At 37.8% G+C, this 15,713-nt stretch overlaps 1 protein-coding gene across 2 annotated transcripts in view; it reads right to left on the bottom strand.

Moving 5' to 3' along the window:
• The window catches only part of SMAD5 (SMAD family member 5), a 50,044-nt gene that overhangs the window by 6,216 nt on the left and 28,115 nt on the right, over positions 1 to 15,713 (bottom strand). For both annotated transcript variants that reach the window (XM_047864310.1, XM_047864301.1), the window contains exons 4-6: positions 12,470 to 12,589; positions 2,350 to 2,571; positions 177 to 433 (exon numbers count right to left, since the gene is read on the bottom strand). In XM_047864310.1, coding sequence (XP_047720266.1) covers positions 177 to 433; positions 2,350 to 2,571; positions 12,470 to 12,589 — 599 coding nt within the window. The remainder of the gene's footprint in view (positions 1 to 176; positions 434 to 2,349; positions 2,572 to 12,469; positions 12,590 to 15,713) is intronic.

Raw genomic sequence — 15,713 nt, 5'->3', positions numbered from 1 at the left:
TATTGAGTGGTTAAAGCCTTAAATTCAACAACATCATTTAAAAACCTATTAAGTCAAGTCAAAAAGTAAATCCCACCTTGCATTTTAAGAATTACTTTTTAGAATCATAACCTACAGAAATATGAACTACATATTTACAGTGACTCAAATTAAGCTACAGCTTACAACCCACTCACCTTGACAAAACTCATTCGAATGGTACACATTTTGGTGAGCTCATACACCGCCTCAAATCCATGGTTGACAGACTGAGCCAGAAGCTGAGCAAACTCTTGATTGTTAAAAATTTTGAGGCTGCAACTGCTGGGAATCTTACAGACAGTGGTAGGATGAAAGCCGTGATGAAAGTTGCAGTTCCTACTCTGTACAAATATGCTGCTGTCACTGAGGCACTCCGCGTACACCTCGCCACCAACGTAGTACAGATGAACACCTTAAAAAGACGAGCATTCCAAGACTCACCTTAATAAATCAGTATAATGAAATCAAAGAGGCTGTATGGGGTGCAACCAAGAACACCCACTAATCCACAGCAACCGTGCAAAGTCTGGAGGTAGAAGCTACCACTAGAGGGCCTATGGTGCCGAAGATAAGGAAGAGGTTAATAATGTCTGCCTGAATTCTACAGTGGTCCTCAAGTAACCAAGACTTAACCCTCAGGCTGGCAGATTATTATCAGTTCTTAGGTTGTCTTCTCTTTGCCAACAATCACTTGTTAGCTCTATGAGAGAAAGCGAAGGCAAAAAGACAAAAAAGGCACACCTATGATGAGTCCTTTCAAAGGAAAGCTGGCGCTCTTAACTATCATAGAGTCAGTTGGCAGAGTGTTTTGCACTCTTTTTACTAATGGAGGGTACAGCAGCATTCAAAGACCCTAAATCCTCTCTGCTGTCAGCACAGAACCCCCCTGGGATCCTCTGTCCCCCCTCGGGATCCTCTGTCCCCCTTCTCTCTCGGCCCCACCCTTGTTCGTTCTCTCCCTTTCAAAATAAATATATAAACTTAAAAAAAAAAAAAAAAAAAAGAGACCCTAAACCACATATGTAATTTCAGTTCACAGGAAGGGGTTCTAAACAGATTTATTTCACTTCCCCTAAAAAGAATGGTTTTTCTATTTAAAAAATATATATGTAAATAATATATAAATGTAATTTCAATATTAAAACTTCAAATTATGTAGTTAAAGTTTAGGTTATTTCCAACTTTTCACTACCCGAACAGTGCTAATAAGACCATCTTTATAACACATACCCCATACACATGTGAGTCACAGACTTGTATCAGGCTGTGATACGAAAAGCTGTTGTTTTGTTTCTGAGCAAATAAAAATGGCACACAGAAGAAGGGATCCTAGAACTGGGTACTAGAAAAAAAGGGAAAACAGATTCCAGAACTAAGAATTCACCAAGTAGATTTCTCTTAAATTACCCTACTGTAGTGCAAAAATCAATGCATAGAAGTGAGGCATTTCACCTACAAAATTGCACCAAGATGGCAAGAGTCAAAAAAGAATGGAAACTTTCTTTTCAACTTATTTTTGGCCACAGTATTTTGCTGAATCTCTTCTACAAGAAATCACTTTACAACGATAATTATGTACATCTTCTCCTAACTGGGACTAAGACTTTCTCAAGTCAAAGAAGCCAAAAACAGCAAGTGGTAAAAACTACACTTCTTAGGAGACAGGTAATACACTCCACCTGGGATAGGTTTCCTTCCTGGCCACTTGATGCATGGGACTCTGCCCTTTGACTGAGGTGTGGAAAGTTCCTTGTTTGTTGTGGCAACTGTCTTACAGGATGAAATATAAATGAAACCTTGTTACCTGAATTTAAAAGGCAGGAGGAATAGTGGTGAAGCCACTGGAAACTTGTATCATTCAAATTGGATTCCCTACCTGTAATCCGGCTCCTCCAACATAAGAGAAATTCTTACAAGGCACTTCAACTCAAAATACTCTACAAATACCTCAATTAATAAATTCTACTCTTCCACCAGCACTCCTATATTTCACAAATATTTGCTGTGTATTTACTATGAGCCAGGCACTGCTGAAAATACTGCTATGAACAATGCGTATTTCTGTAAAGCTTACATTCCAATCAGGAAGATACTCAAAAAATAAACACAGAAATAATATAATTTCAGATCCTAAGTACTAAGAAGTAAAACTAAGCAGGAGAAGGAAAAGAGGACTGATTAGGTCTTAATACATTCACCAGCAGAACTGGAGAGCAGCACCCATGCTCTAGGCTCATCTTCTGCGCCAGCACCTTCCATGATACATGGTAAACGGCAAGTACAGCAAAGGACTCATTTCAACTGAACGCAGGGAAATGACAAAATTACCTTTTCCAATATGTCGCCTAGTGTTTTCAATTGTTGAATTACGATTAACGTTTGACAACAGCCCCAAGCAGAATCTACTTTTGTTATTTGAAGGGTCTGTGAATCCATCCACTAACACGCTAGTAGAAGATGCATGAAAAGCCTCCCCAACACGATTGTTTAATTCATAGTAGACAATTGAACACCAATGTTTGGGCTCCTCATAGGCAACAGGCTGAACATCTGTAAACAAACCAGACAAAAATACAAAAAACAGAACATTTAATGAGTGAATTAGAAACCCCAGATTCTTTGTTTCCTTTTAACCAAACCCAAGCGCTCTATGAAAAATACTTTCAGATATTCCACTTAAATCTCATTGTTCCTCCCTGACTTTGAGTCTGTATCAAAAAAAAAAAAAAAAAGCCTTGAATATGATGATTTGAAAAATTATCAAATACAGGGGCGCCTGGGTGGCGCAGTCGGTTAAGCGTCCGACTTCAGCCAGGTCACGATCTCGCGGTCCGTGAGTTCGAGCCCCGCGTCAAGCTCTGGGCTGATGGCTCAGAGCCTGGAGCCTGTTTCCGATTCTGTGTCTCCCTCTCTCTCTGCCCCTCCCCCGTTCATGCTCTGTCTCTCTCTGTCCCAAAATAAATAAACGTTGAAAAAAAAAAAAAAAAAATTATCAAATACAAATACAAGGATAGGCAACATTACATTTATTTTTTTTTCTTTAAAATTTTTATAACTGATGTATAGTTGACATACAACATCACTTTAGTTCCAGGCATACAATGCAGTGATTAGATAATCCCTATACATTACTCACCGCTCACCACAATACGAGCAGTTACCACCAGTCACCACACAACATTATACAACACATGTGTAAAATCATATGGTATTTGTCTTTGTGACAAATTTGTATTTGTGACTTATGTCACTTAGCAGAGTAGCCAGCCTCTAGATCCATCTATGTTGATGCAAAATGGCAAGATCTCATTTTTATGGCTGAGTAATATTCCACTGTGTATAAATCTCCTTTATCCATTTATGTACCAATGGACACTTAAGTTGCTCCCATATATTGGCTATTGTAAATAATGCTGCAACAAACACAGAGGTGCAGATATCTTTTCAAATTAGTGTTTTCAAAAAAAAAATAGTGTTTTCACTTTCTTTGGATAAATAACCAGAAGTGGAATTACTAGAAAATACAGTGTTTCTATTTTTAAATTTTTGAGGAATCTGCGTATTGTTTTCCACAGTGGCTGCCCCAATCTACACTCCCACAAATAGTGTACCAGGTTCTCTTTTCTCCACATCCTCGTCAATCCTTATTTCTTGTCTTTTTGATACTAGCTGTTCAGCCTGGTGTGGGGTGGTGTCTCACTGTGATTTGATTTGCATTTCCCTGATGATTAATGACACTGAGCATCTTTTCGTATGTCTGTTGCCATCTTTATGCCTTCTTTGGAAAAATGTCTATTCAGATCCTCTGTCCATACATGCAAAAGACATATCTGGTACAGGACTATTATCCAAAATATACAAAGAACTCTTAAAATCCAACAAGAAAATAAATAACCCAATTAAAAAAAATTGATTAAATACATAAACAGCCACCTCATTCAAAGAAGATAGACACATAACAAATAAGCATATGAAAAGAGGCCCCACATTGTATGCCATCAGTAAATGCAAATTAAAATAGCAGTAAAATACCACTATAGATGGCAGTGACATTATAGGGACATTAGAATGGCCAAAATCCAAAAGAGGGCCAACACCAAATGCTGGTGAGTATGTGGAGCCATAAAAATTCTGATTCACTGCTAGTGGGAACATAAAATGGTACAGCCACTTTGGAAGACAGTTTGGCAGTTTCTTACAAAACTTAACATACTCTTACCATATAACCATATACCAGCAAACACGCTCAGTATTTACCCAAAGGAGCTAAAAATTTATTCCACATAAAAACCTACGCATAGATGTGTACAGCAGCCTTATTCATATTTGCCAAAACTTAAAAGCAAGCAAGATGTCCTTCAGTAGGTGAGTGGAAAACAAACTCTGGTACACCCAGATGACAGAATATTATTCAGCTCAACAGAGACATGAGCTATCAAACCATGAAAAGAGATGAAACTTAAATGCATGTTACTCTGTGAAAGAAACCAATGTGATGAGGCTGCATACTATATGATTCTAATTAGATGACATTTTGGAAAAGGCAAAACTATGGAGACAGAAAAATTACCAGGAGTCAGAGGGAATGAGGGATGAATGAGGGATGAATGAGGGATGAATGAGGGATGAATGAGGGATGAGCAGGCAAAGCATAGAGGATTTTTAGGGCCGTGAAACTATTCTGTATACCATAGGTATACTTCCATATACTTCGCTACTACATTCATTTGTTACAATCCACAAAACACACACCAAAAACGGCCTCTAATGTAAATTATCAATTTGGGATGATAATGATGGTAAAGGCAGGTTCATCGATTGTAAGAAATGGACCACTCCAGTGTAGGGTTTTGGTAGCTGGCCAGGCTGTGCATGTGTGGAGGCGGGGGTGGGGATGGGAGGTGAGAATGACCTGTACTTTTATACTCTTATTTGCTGTGAACCTAAAACTCATATAAAAAATAAAGTCTGTTGAAAACACACACACACACACACTCACACACACACAACTAAGTGAGCATTAACTTTGGTAAAAGGTGGTATACATACTAATGTTAAAGGCCAGAACTGCCTATGGAAAAAGATTTATACATCAACTATCGGCCAAAATCTTGTTGTGAAAGTCAACAATTCCTAATGGATGCAATGGATGGAAGGGACACATGAAACTCTTCTTCCAATGCTCACAGGGTTTCTTTCTTGAGGCTGAAATGAGGAAGATAAGTGATGAACCCTCAAGTTTTCTTTCAAAAAAGACAGACATAAAAAAATGTCCAAAAACCCCTAATAGCGGCTATGTGGCCGAGGCAGACCATGCAAAAGAATTGGTTAACTTTTATAAACTCAGCACTGGTTATTCAACTGCAAAGAATTCAGATAAGCAGGACCAGAGAAAAATAAACCAATGTGGACCCATAAAGAGAAGTCCTAAGAGGTCAGAATTTAAAGAAGTTTATACAAAAGATGGAACAGGGAGGGGCCCATAACCAGACACAGACAAATGAGTTTCAGGCAGTTTTAAGAATAGTATCAGGAAAGCCAGAGCCAAGCAGAAGCCTGCAGAGAAAAAATGCTAAGCACAACTAAAAAGACAATTTTGGTTTGGAAAAAAAGAAGAGAATGAAGAGCTTTGTCTCTGCTCAAGGCAAGGGACACACTGTCAACTGGCAATTCAAGGTGCTACAGTTTAACTCTGAGTTCCCTTCTGTCACCTATCTGTCAAAGAAAACAGAGAGAAAAAACACAAAATAGGACTGAAATGACAGGAAACTTCGGTGAGAAAACATATCTAAGGAGGGCAAGAAGACTGGAGTGCCAAGTTCCTCTAAAGGGACTAAGCTGTTAGGCCGAGACAAACAGTACAGCAAGGAGTGTCTCACACGCAACAGCAGGAAACTGCACTCCGCCCTCTGCACAGTCAGGAGAAAGAGGAAAAGGAAGATGACAGGTGAAGTAAATCCTCTCCGTATTTTCAAGGAGGATGAGAACACCATTCACTGGGTATTTCCTGACGCGGTATGCCATGGTCATTACACAGAGCATCTAATCCAATCAACAACTAACAATTCCTGGGCAGACATTCTCTCTGTTTAATTTACAAATGGAGAAAGGGAAGCTGAGAGATTTAAAAAGCCATCTTAGGCTGCAAAGTGAATAAGGGGAGGTGGAAGAATTCACATCCAGAAATTCACGTCTGAGACATTTTGATCCAAATGAAGGGAGATTCTAGGAATTACAAGAAAATTAGTATGGCAAAATTCCTAGATAAATTCTAGACCTTGAAAAAGCAAAGATATTATTCACAAAGTTATTAACAAAACTACTAGGGAGGCCTGAAATTTAACTATTTTGAGAAATGCGGGGGTCCTGGGAAAACACATGTGACATACACTCATATGGTATCATCACAAACACATGCAAAGTACACAAAAACACCATCCTTTTAAGAAATGTGTAAAATGGCAGTACCTTACTTCTTCTAACTGGTCATATACTAAGGAGTTTAAGGTCTCAAAACACAGTGACTTTAGACAGACAATGAGATACCACTTCACACCCATTAGGATAGCCATTATATAAAAAAACAAAAATGAAACAAAACAAGAAACACAGAAAATAACAAGAGTTGGCAAGAATGTAGAGAAATGAGAACTCTAATGCCCTGCTAGGGGAAATGTAAATGGTACAGCCGCTGTGGAAAAAAAGTTTGGCAGTTCCTCAAAAAGTTAAACAGAATCACCACAAAATCCAGTCATTCTACTCCCAGGGATAGGATCCAAATGAATTAAAAGCAGAGAGTCGAATAAATACCTAGACAACAATATTCATAGTGGCATTATTCACTATTCTACCAAAAGGTAGAAACAACCCAAATGTCCATCAACCGATAAATGGATTAACAAAATGTGGCACAAAAGTGCATATAATAACGTGCATACGAGAGAACACATTCAGTCTTTATAAAGACATGAGATTCTGACACATGCTATAACACGGATAAACCTTGAAAAGATTAGGCTAAGTGAAAGAAGTCAGCCACAAAAAGACAAATATTGTATGATTCCACTTAGACAGGCAAATTCAGAGACAGAAAGTAGAATGGTAGCTACCAAGGAGCTAAGTGGAAGGGGGATGGGCAGTTACTGTTTAATGGGAAGAGTTCTGTTTGAGATGATGGAAAGTTCTGGAAATGGATAGTAGTGATGTTTGCACAACACTGTGCATATACTTAAGGATACCAAATTGCTCACTTTACCAACAGAGCCCTCAAAGTATATGAAGCAAAAACCAACAGGAATGGAAGTAGAAATAAAGGATTCAACAGCAATAGTTGGAGATGCCTCAACCTGCAATCTCACACTCTCAATCACTGATAGAACAATTAGAAAGAAAATAAGCAAGGATACAGAGGACCTGAACAACACTACTAACTTGATGTAACTAAAATCCACAGACCTTAAGACATCCTACGGTATCAAAATAAACAGTTTTTTTCCCACAAACACATGGAATTAGTCTCTAAAATAGACCACTGCTCTGCCAGAAGCTGGCAAACCTTTTCTGCCCGCTAAATCCAGCAAGACACAAGAAGGATTAAATTCCATGACCAAGTGAGATGCAAATATTTTAGATTTTGAAAGCTACAGACTATCTTTGTCACGTATTCATCTTTAACAACTCTTTTTTTTTTTTCATTTTTTTTAATGTTTATTTATTTTTGAGAGAGAGACAGAGTACAAGCTAGGCAGGGGCAGAGAGAGAGGGAGACACAGAATCTGAAGCAGGCTCCAGGCTGTGAGCTGTCAGCACAGAGCCCGACGCAGGGCTTGAACTCACAAACCGTGAGATCATGACCTGAGCCGAAATCGGACGTGTAACCGACTGAGCCATCCAGGCACCTCAACGACTCTTTTTTTTTCTACTTTTTTTTTTTCAACGTTTATTTATTTTTGGGACAGAGAGAGACAGAGCATGAACGGGGGAGGGGCAGAGAGAGAGGGAGACACAGAATCGGAAACAGGCTCCAGGCTCTGAGCCATCAGCCCAGAGCCTGACGCGGAGCTCGAACTCCCGGACCGCGAGATCGTGACCTGGCTGAAGTCGGACGCTTAACCGACTGCGCCACCCAGGCGCCCCACAACGACTCTTTAATAATCTAAAAACCATTCTTAGGTCACAGGCTGTACAAAAACATGCATAAAACAATTCTCAGTAAGTTTTAAAAAGAACGGAACTCATACAATTTAGGTTCAATGCTTTATATTCCCACAATGGAATTAAATTAGGAACCAACAGAAAATACTGAGGAAATCCTGAAATATATGGAAACTGATGAACATGTTGCTAAATAAACAAAGGGTCAAAGTAAGAAATCACAAGGGAAATTTAAAAATATTGTGAACTGAATAAATCCAAAAACAAAATGTATCAGAAGTTATGGGTTTGAACTCCTATGCTAAAAAAGAAACAACTCAAACCAATAACCTAAGATTTCACCTTAAGAAACTATAGAAAGAGAAGCAAACTAAGGCTAGAGTAAGCAGAATAAAGAAAATAAGACAGACTGGACTGGAAATCTGTGAAAAAGAGAAAAGCTGGTTCTTTCAAAAGATCAACAAAATTAACAACCCTTTAGCTAAAAACCAACCAAGAAAAAAAGAACAAGACGCAAATTACCAAAATCAGAAATGAAGACATCACCACTAACCCCCACAGAAATGAGAAATACTAAAAAGTGTACCACAAAAAACTTTATGTCAACAATTAGACAATCTAGACAAAGTAGACAAACTCCTAGCAAGATACAAATTACCAAAACTGACTCAAACAAACAAACAAACAAAAAACCCAGAGACTCTGAATAGAATGACAGAATCAAGGAAATTGAACAGGAATTAAATTTCCCCACAAAGAAAAGTCCAAGCCCAAATATCTTCACTGGTAAATTCTATCAAATATTTAAAGAAGAAATAATACAAACAAACTCTTCCAAAAATAGGAGGGAACAGTTACCAACTCATTCCATGATGTCATTATTACTCTGATATCAATGCTGAATAAAGACAACCCAACAAAACTACATACCACTATCCCTTCCTCATGAATACACAAGTAAAAACACTCAACAAAATATCAGTAAATCTAATCTAAAAATATGTAAAAAAAAAATTATACACTATATGGAAATATCCCAGGAATAAAAGATTGGTTTCGAGTTCATATAATACACCTTACTGTTAGAAAAAAGAACAAAACCTCATCTGATTATCTCGACAGATGCGGAAAAAGCTTCTAACAAAATCCACCATCCATTCATGGTAAAAATTCTCAGAAAACTAGGAATAGAAGAGACCTAGTAGTTTACGGCCAGAACAGTGGTAAGTACAAGTGGTGAGAGCAGGCATCCTTGTCTTTTTTTTTCTTTTTTAATTTTAGTTAGATAACATGCAGTGCAATATTGATTTCAGAAGAATTCAGTGACTCACCATTTACATACAAAACCCAGTGCTCATCACAAGTGCCGTCCTTAATACCTGTCACCCACCCAGCCCATCTCCCACTCACCTCCCTCCATCAACCCTGTTTGTTCTCTATCGTTGAGTCTCTTGTGCTTTGTTTTCCTTTTTTCTCCCCCCCCCACCTTCCCATATGTTCATCTGTTTTGTTTCTTAAATTCCACATGAGTGACCTCATATGATATTTGTCTCTCTCTGCTTATTTCGCTTAGCATAATACATTCTAGCTTCATCCACATTGTTGGAAATGGCAAATTTTCATTCTTTTTGATGGCTGAGTAATATATTCATAAATATATTCATAAACATAAATGTGTGTGTGTGTGTGCCACACACACACCCCACATCTTCAATTGTATGGGGAAAGTAATCTAGTGTTTTACCATTAAAGATGGTGACAGCTGTAGGTTTTCATATATGCCCTCTAATACTACTAATAAGAGAGAGATTAAAAGGCATCCACATTGGATAGGAAAAATGTAATGCTGTTTTTTATTTACCTGTTCCTGTATTCATAAGACCCTAAGGAATTCGCATACACACAAAAAACCCCTACTAGAATAAATGAGTTCAGCAAGGTTGCAGGTTACAAGATGAATATATGAAAATCAATTGTATTTCAATGTATTTAATTAAGAAGAAACCAAATATGAAGTTCTAAAGAAATTCCATTCCCTCAGGAATGCATCTATAGAGAAAAGCAAAAGTAAAACAATACTGAAAACTTGAAGATGTAAATAAATGGGAAGACATATCACATCTGTGCACTGGAAGACGATGGCAAACCTCTCAAACTGATTCAGAGATTCAACGTGATCTCTATCAAAATCCAGGGAAGGAATTTTGGGGAGGCAGAAATTTACACACTGATACCAAAATGATACGGAAATGCAAAGAATGCAGAAGTGCTAAACGATTTTGAAAAAGAAAAAATTCTTCTCACTTTCAAATTTCAAATTTCAAAAAAACACTTCTCGCTTTCAAAATTTACTATGAAGCTTTAATAAGTATCCTAGACTATGAGGTATAGATATACAAATCAATGAATGAGTTGAGAGTCCTGTAACAAACTCTTACATATATGGTCAATTGGTTTCTGAAAAACATGCCAAGGCAATTTGTTGGAGAAATCGTAGATACCTTTCAACAAAATAGTGCTACACCCAACTGGGTATCTACATGCACAGAGAGGAATTCAGATCTTTACCATACAAAAAGTTTACCTCAAAATGAATCACAGACCTAAATGTAAAAGTTAAGGCTATAAAATTTCTAGAAAAAGACAAAACAGAAACTATTTTCACAACTTTGGGATAGACAAAGATTTTCTAAATGCAGCACCACAAGCATGATCAAGAAAGAAAGAACTGACAAACTGGACTGCGTCAAAATTAAAAACCTGCAGCTCCTTCTGCCATCTTGCAGCCTGTGGAGGCCTGCTGGGAACAGGACTCCTAAAATGACAAATATGTCTGAAGGCTGTGGTCCAAGGCCATTTTTGCTGGCTCTAAGCGGGGTCTCCAGGACCAGAGGGAGCACAAAGCTCTTCTTAAAACTGAAAGTGTTTATGCTCGAGATGAAACTGAACTCTACCCTGGAGAGAGATGTGCTGATGTGTACAAGGCAGAGGTCACAGTGACTCCTGGTGGCAAAGTGAACGAAACCAGAGTAATCTGGGGAAAAGTAACTCATGCTCATGGAAACAATGGCATAGTTTGTGCCAAATTCCAAAGCAATCTTCCTGCTAAAGCCACTGGTCACAGAATCCATGTGATACTGTACCCCTCAAGGATTCAAACTTACTGAAAAGTAAATAAATAAGGGTATAGAAAAAAAATCAAAAATTTTCATGCCTCAAAAGAAAATCCAAAAACAAGCATTAAGAAAATGCAAAAATAACCCACAGACTGACAGGAAATGCCTCCGAATCATACATCTAACAAAGGAATTCTATCCAGAATATATAAAGAACTCTTACAAGTGAACAGTAAAACAAACAACCCAAATAAAAAATGGGCAAAAGATTTAATTATTTCATGAAAAAAGATGTATGAATGGCTAATAAGGACATAAAGAATGTTCAACAATCATTACTCATTATGGAAATGCAAATTAAAACAAGGAGACACCACTTCACGTGCACTAAAATCGATAGAGTGGTGATAAAAAGATAAAAAGACTGACAATAACAAGTATCAAGAGCATGTGGAGAAACTGGAACCTCCTATGTTACTGGTAGGAATATGAAACAATACTGCCACTTTGTAGAAATTGGCAGTTTTCTTAAATAGTTAAATTTATCATATTGAGTCAGAAATTCCATTCTTAGGCATTTATCCAAGAAAAATAAAAACAAAGCCCATACAAAGACTTATATGCAAACGTTCCAAACAGTATTGTTCATATGAGCCAAAAACTAGAAATATTTCAAATGTCCATCAACTGATGAATGGATAAAAAAAATGTGGTACATCCGTACCATGGAATATCATTCAGCAATAAAAAGGAACAAACTACTGATACATGGTTCAACGTGAAAGAACCTTGAAAACATTATGCTAAATCAAAGAAGCCAAGATGCACAAGACTACACATTATGTGATTCAACATACACGAAATGTTCAGAAAAGGTAAATCTATATAGACAGAAAACAGTCTAGAGGGTCTCTGGAGCTGATGAAAGGAATAGGGATAGACTGCAAATAGGCACAGGGGATCTTCTAAAAAGCTTATGAATACGTTCTACAAGCAGATTGTGATGATGGTGCCAAACTTTATGCATATTACTAAAAATCACTGCATCGTACACTTCTAATGGATAAATGTTAGGGTATATAAATTATGCTTCAATAAAGTTGGTTTCTTAAAAGTGGCTAAAAAATTAAAAACAAACAAAACAGCAACAACAATAAAACATGGTATTTTTCTCTTACCTCTGCTGGAGATACTAGGCATAATCTGAGGAATCATGTTATTGCTTGTATCCATGGGCTGGGAATTATCTTGACCCATTTGATCGTCTGGTGGCATATAGGCAGGAGGAGGAGTATCAGCTAAGAAGAAGAAAATGAGCCAAGTTAAAATCCCAAAAGAGTAGTTAAAGTCTTCATCCTGCTTACATGTATTCTTCAAGCATTGGGAAGTTCCTAAGATGACCAGCAGAATTTTTAGTGAACATTACAGACAAACAAAAATGTAGGACGCTATCTTAGGGCATGAGAAAATGAGAAAAGACAATACACCCATTAGCTACTGAAAACTGTTACAAGTTCACATGTGTTTGGTCCAATCCAAGAGAGTAAGATCAGTGCTAAAATTCCCTAAAATAGAATTCAAGATCAAGAATTTTGTCCTTATGTACTCAGAATTGTATGCTTGGAGAAACTACAACTATTACAAACCAATCTGAAGGATGCAGATTATCCTAGTTTGAGTACATACCCACAGAGACACTTTTATTTTTTATTTTTCTTAAAATGTTTATTTATTTTGAGAGTGTGAGAGAGAGTGTGTGCGAGCAGGGAAGGGCCGGGAGGGAGGGGAAGAGAGAGAGAGACAGAGAGAGAGAGAGAGAGAGAGAGAGAGAGAGGCAGAGAGAGAGAGAGAGAGAGGCAGAGAGAGAGAGAGGCAGAGAGAGAGACAGAGAGAGAGAGAGACAGAGAGAGAGAGAGAGAGACAGAGAGAGAGAGAGAGAGAGAGACAGAGAGAGAGAGAGAATCCCAAGTAGGATCCACGTTCAGCATACAGCCTGACACGGAGCTCCATCTCACAACTGTGACATCATGACCTGAGCCTGAATCAAGAGTCAGACACTTACCCAACTCAGCCACCCAAGCACCCCTAGAGAGACACTTTTAAATTATCAAGATCATCACATACTGTGTATTGTTAATGAACACTGGAAAATACAGTGGTCATACAAAATGTACCAACACGAACAGCAGCAAAACACCTAATTCTTTTGCAACATCCTAAAATGGCTGTCATGTCTTACTAAATGACTAGGTAATTCTCTTAGGAAACTGAATGTTAACTAGAAAATCTTTTGAGTTCCAACACTCACAGTTGACAATCATTGCAAAAACTAGTTATATCTTTGTCTCGGTAGCTATAAATACTGAATATAATTTGTCTCTCACCCGAAGGTTTGTACAAAATATATTTTGAGAAAGAACTGCAATCAGACTGAATTTAGAACAAAGTACGAAAATTAGTTTTTAAACAAATACCTAACAGCAAGTTAAACAGCTGACACTTAATTCCTTTTAGAAAGACAAAAAATAAATAACTGCATCAACTGATATTTCACTGCAGTAGAGAAACCAGAAATAATATACTTCCCTATGGCTCCATCTGCAAGAGTAGGCATTCAAAGTGAGAAAACAATGCGTCCATATGGGACACGCCATTAACAAAATTTGGGAACTTTATAAAACCTACTTATGATCTTTCTCCAGGCAAACCAGTTCATCAGACCTAATTAAAGATAACTGGAGTGCATTTTAACCTTCCAAAGTCTATGATGACGTGACAATCAATAAAGTTAAAAAAGCAAAGACTTCAGAGTCAGAGAAACCTAGGTCTTAAACCTTAGGCAAGGTCCTTAAACTCTTAGAGAGAATATCAACTTCTTTCTCCACCTATAATAACAGGAACACTATCTCACATTGTTGTTCTGAATTAAATGTAATACACTATCTTTCATCATAGTACCAGTTACACAAAAGGCACTCAATAAATGGCACTTCATATCATAAATTACATGAAAATATTTAAGTCAAATATGGCTACTTCCATATTTTGGTAGAACTTTTATTATTTTTTAATGTTTCTTTCAGAGAGAGAGAGAGAGAGAGGGAGAGAGAGAGAGAGAGAGAACAAGCATGCACACACAGGAGAAGGGCAGAGAGAGAGGGAGACACAGAACTCGAAGCAGGATCCAGGCTCTGAGCTGTCAGCACAGAGCCCAATCTAAGGCTCGAACTCATGAACCGCAAGATCACGACCTGAGCCGAAGCTGGTCACTTAACCACCTGAGCCACCCAGGCGCCCCTAGAACTTCTATTTTTAATTCCTGGTAATACAGAATTTAGTTGTTTGATCCAATAAATGATCCAGTGATAATTAAACAACATTTCTATTTTTCCAGATTACCTACTTACTTCACAGTCATCAAACACAGTCTTTGTCTGTCTTCAGAACGTTGATAACCTATTAGAATACTCTGCCTTTAACGTGTATAGGACCCCCTATGAAACCTTTCAACTTAGCAGCATTTGGCTTCACTCTGAAGTCACAGTGGCAGCCACTCAGTGTAGTTAGTTGTACATATATATTTCTATAATTTCATCCATTCATTTAATAAATATTTACTGAGGGTCTATCATATACCAGGCTCTGATGCAGGCTCTGGGGATGAAGCAGTAAACAAAAGAGGCTAATTACCCCCTTTTCATGGAGTTTGTAGTCAAGATAGGGAGAGGAGGGAAGGGCAGAATATAAGATCATCTATATTATGTTGGACTGTGATACACACTATATACAAAAATCAAGCAGTGAGAGACAGAATGTAGGATGAAAAGAGAAAGTGATTTTTGTTTCATTATTCTTTTTTTTTAATCTTTTTTAATGTTTTATTCATTTTTGAGACAGAGAGAGACAGAGCATGAGCAGGGGAGGGGCAGAGAGAGAGGGAGACACAGAATCCGAAGCAATTCCAGGCTCCGAGCTGTCAGCACAGAGCCCGAAGCGGGACTCGAACTCAAGAACCGTGAGATCATGACCCAAGCTGAAGTCGGATGCTTAACCGACTGAGCCACCAGGTGCCCCTTGTTTCATTATTCTTAAAGGATCATCTCCCCAAAACTGTGTTTGCTTTTTTAAAAACATTCAATTTATTCAACCTAAAAAAAAACAAAACCAGTTCATCCATTTCTCCTACCCCTTGTCTCTGGCAACTACCAACCTGTTCTTAGTATCTATGATCTTGGTGTTTTGTTATTGTTGTTGTTTTCAGATTGCACATATAAGAAAAATCTTATGATATTTGTCTTTCCCTAACTTACTTTACTTAGCATAATAGCCTCAAAGTCCAGCCATGTTGTCATAAATGACAAGATTTCATTCTTTTATGGCTGAATACACCACCAGTTCTTTATCCATTCATCCCTCAGTGGA

Source organism: Prionailurus viverrinus, chromosome A1, assembly GCF_022837055.1.
Source record: "Prionailurus viverrinus isolate Anna chromosome A1, UM_Priviv_1.0, whole genome shotgun sequence".
Taxonomy (NCBI): domain Eukaryota; kingdom Metazoa; phylum Chordata; class Mammalia; order Carnivora; family Felidae; genus Prionailurus; species Prionailurus viverrinus.
This window is presented reverse-complemented; position numbering and strand designations above follow the sequence as displayed.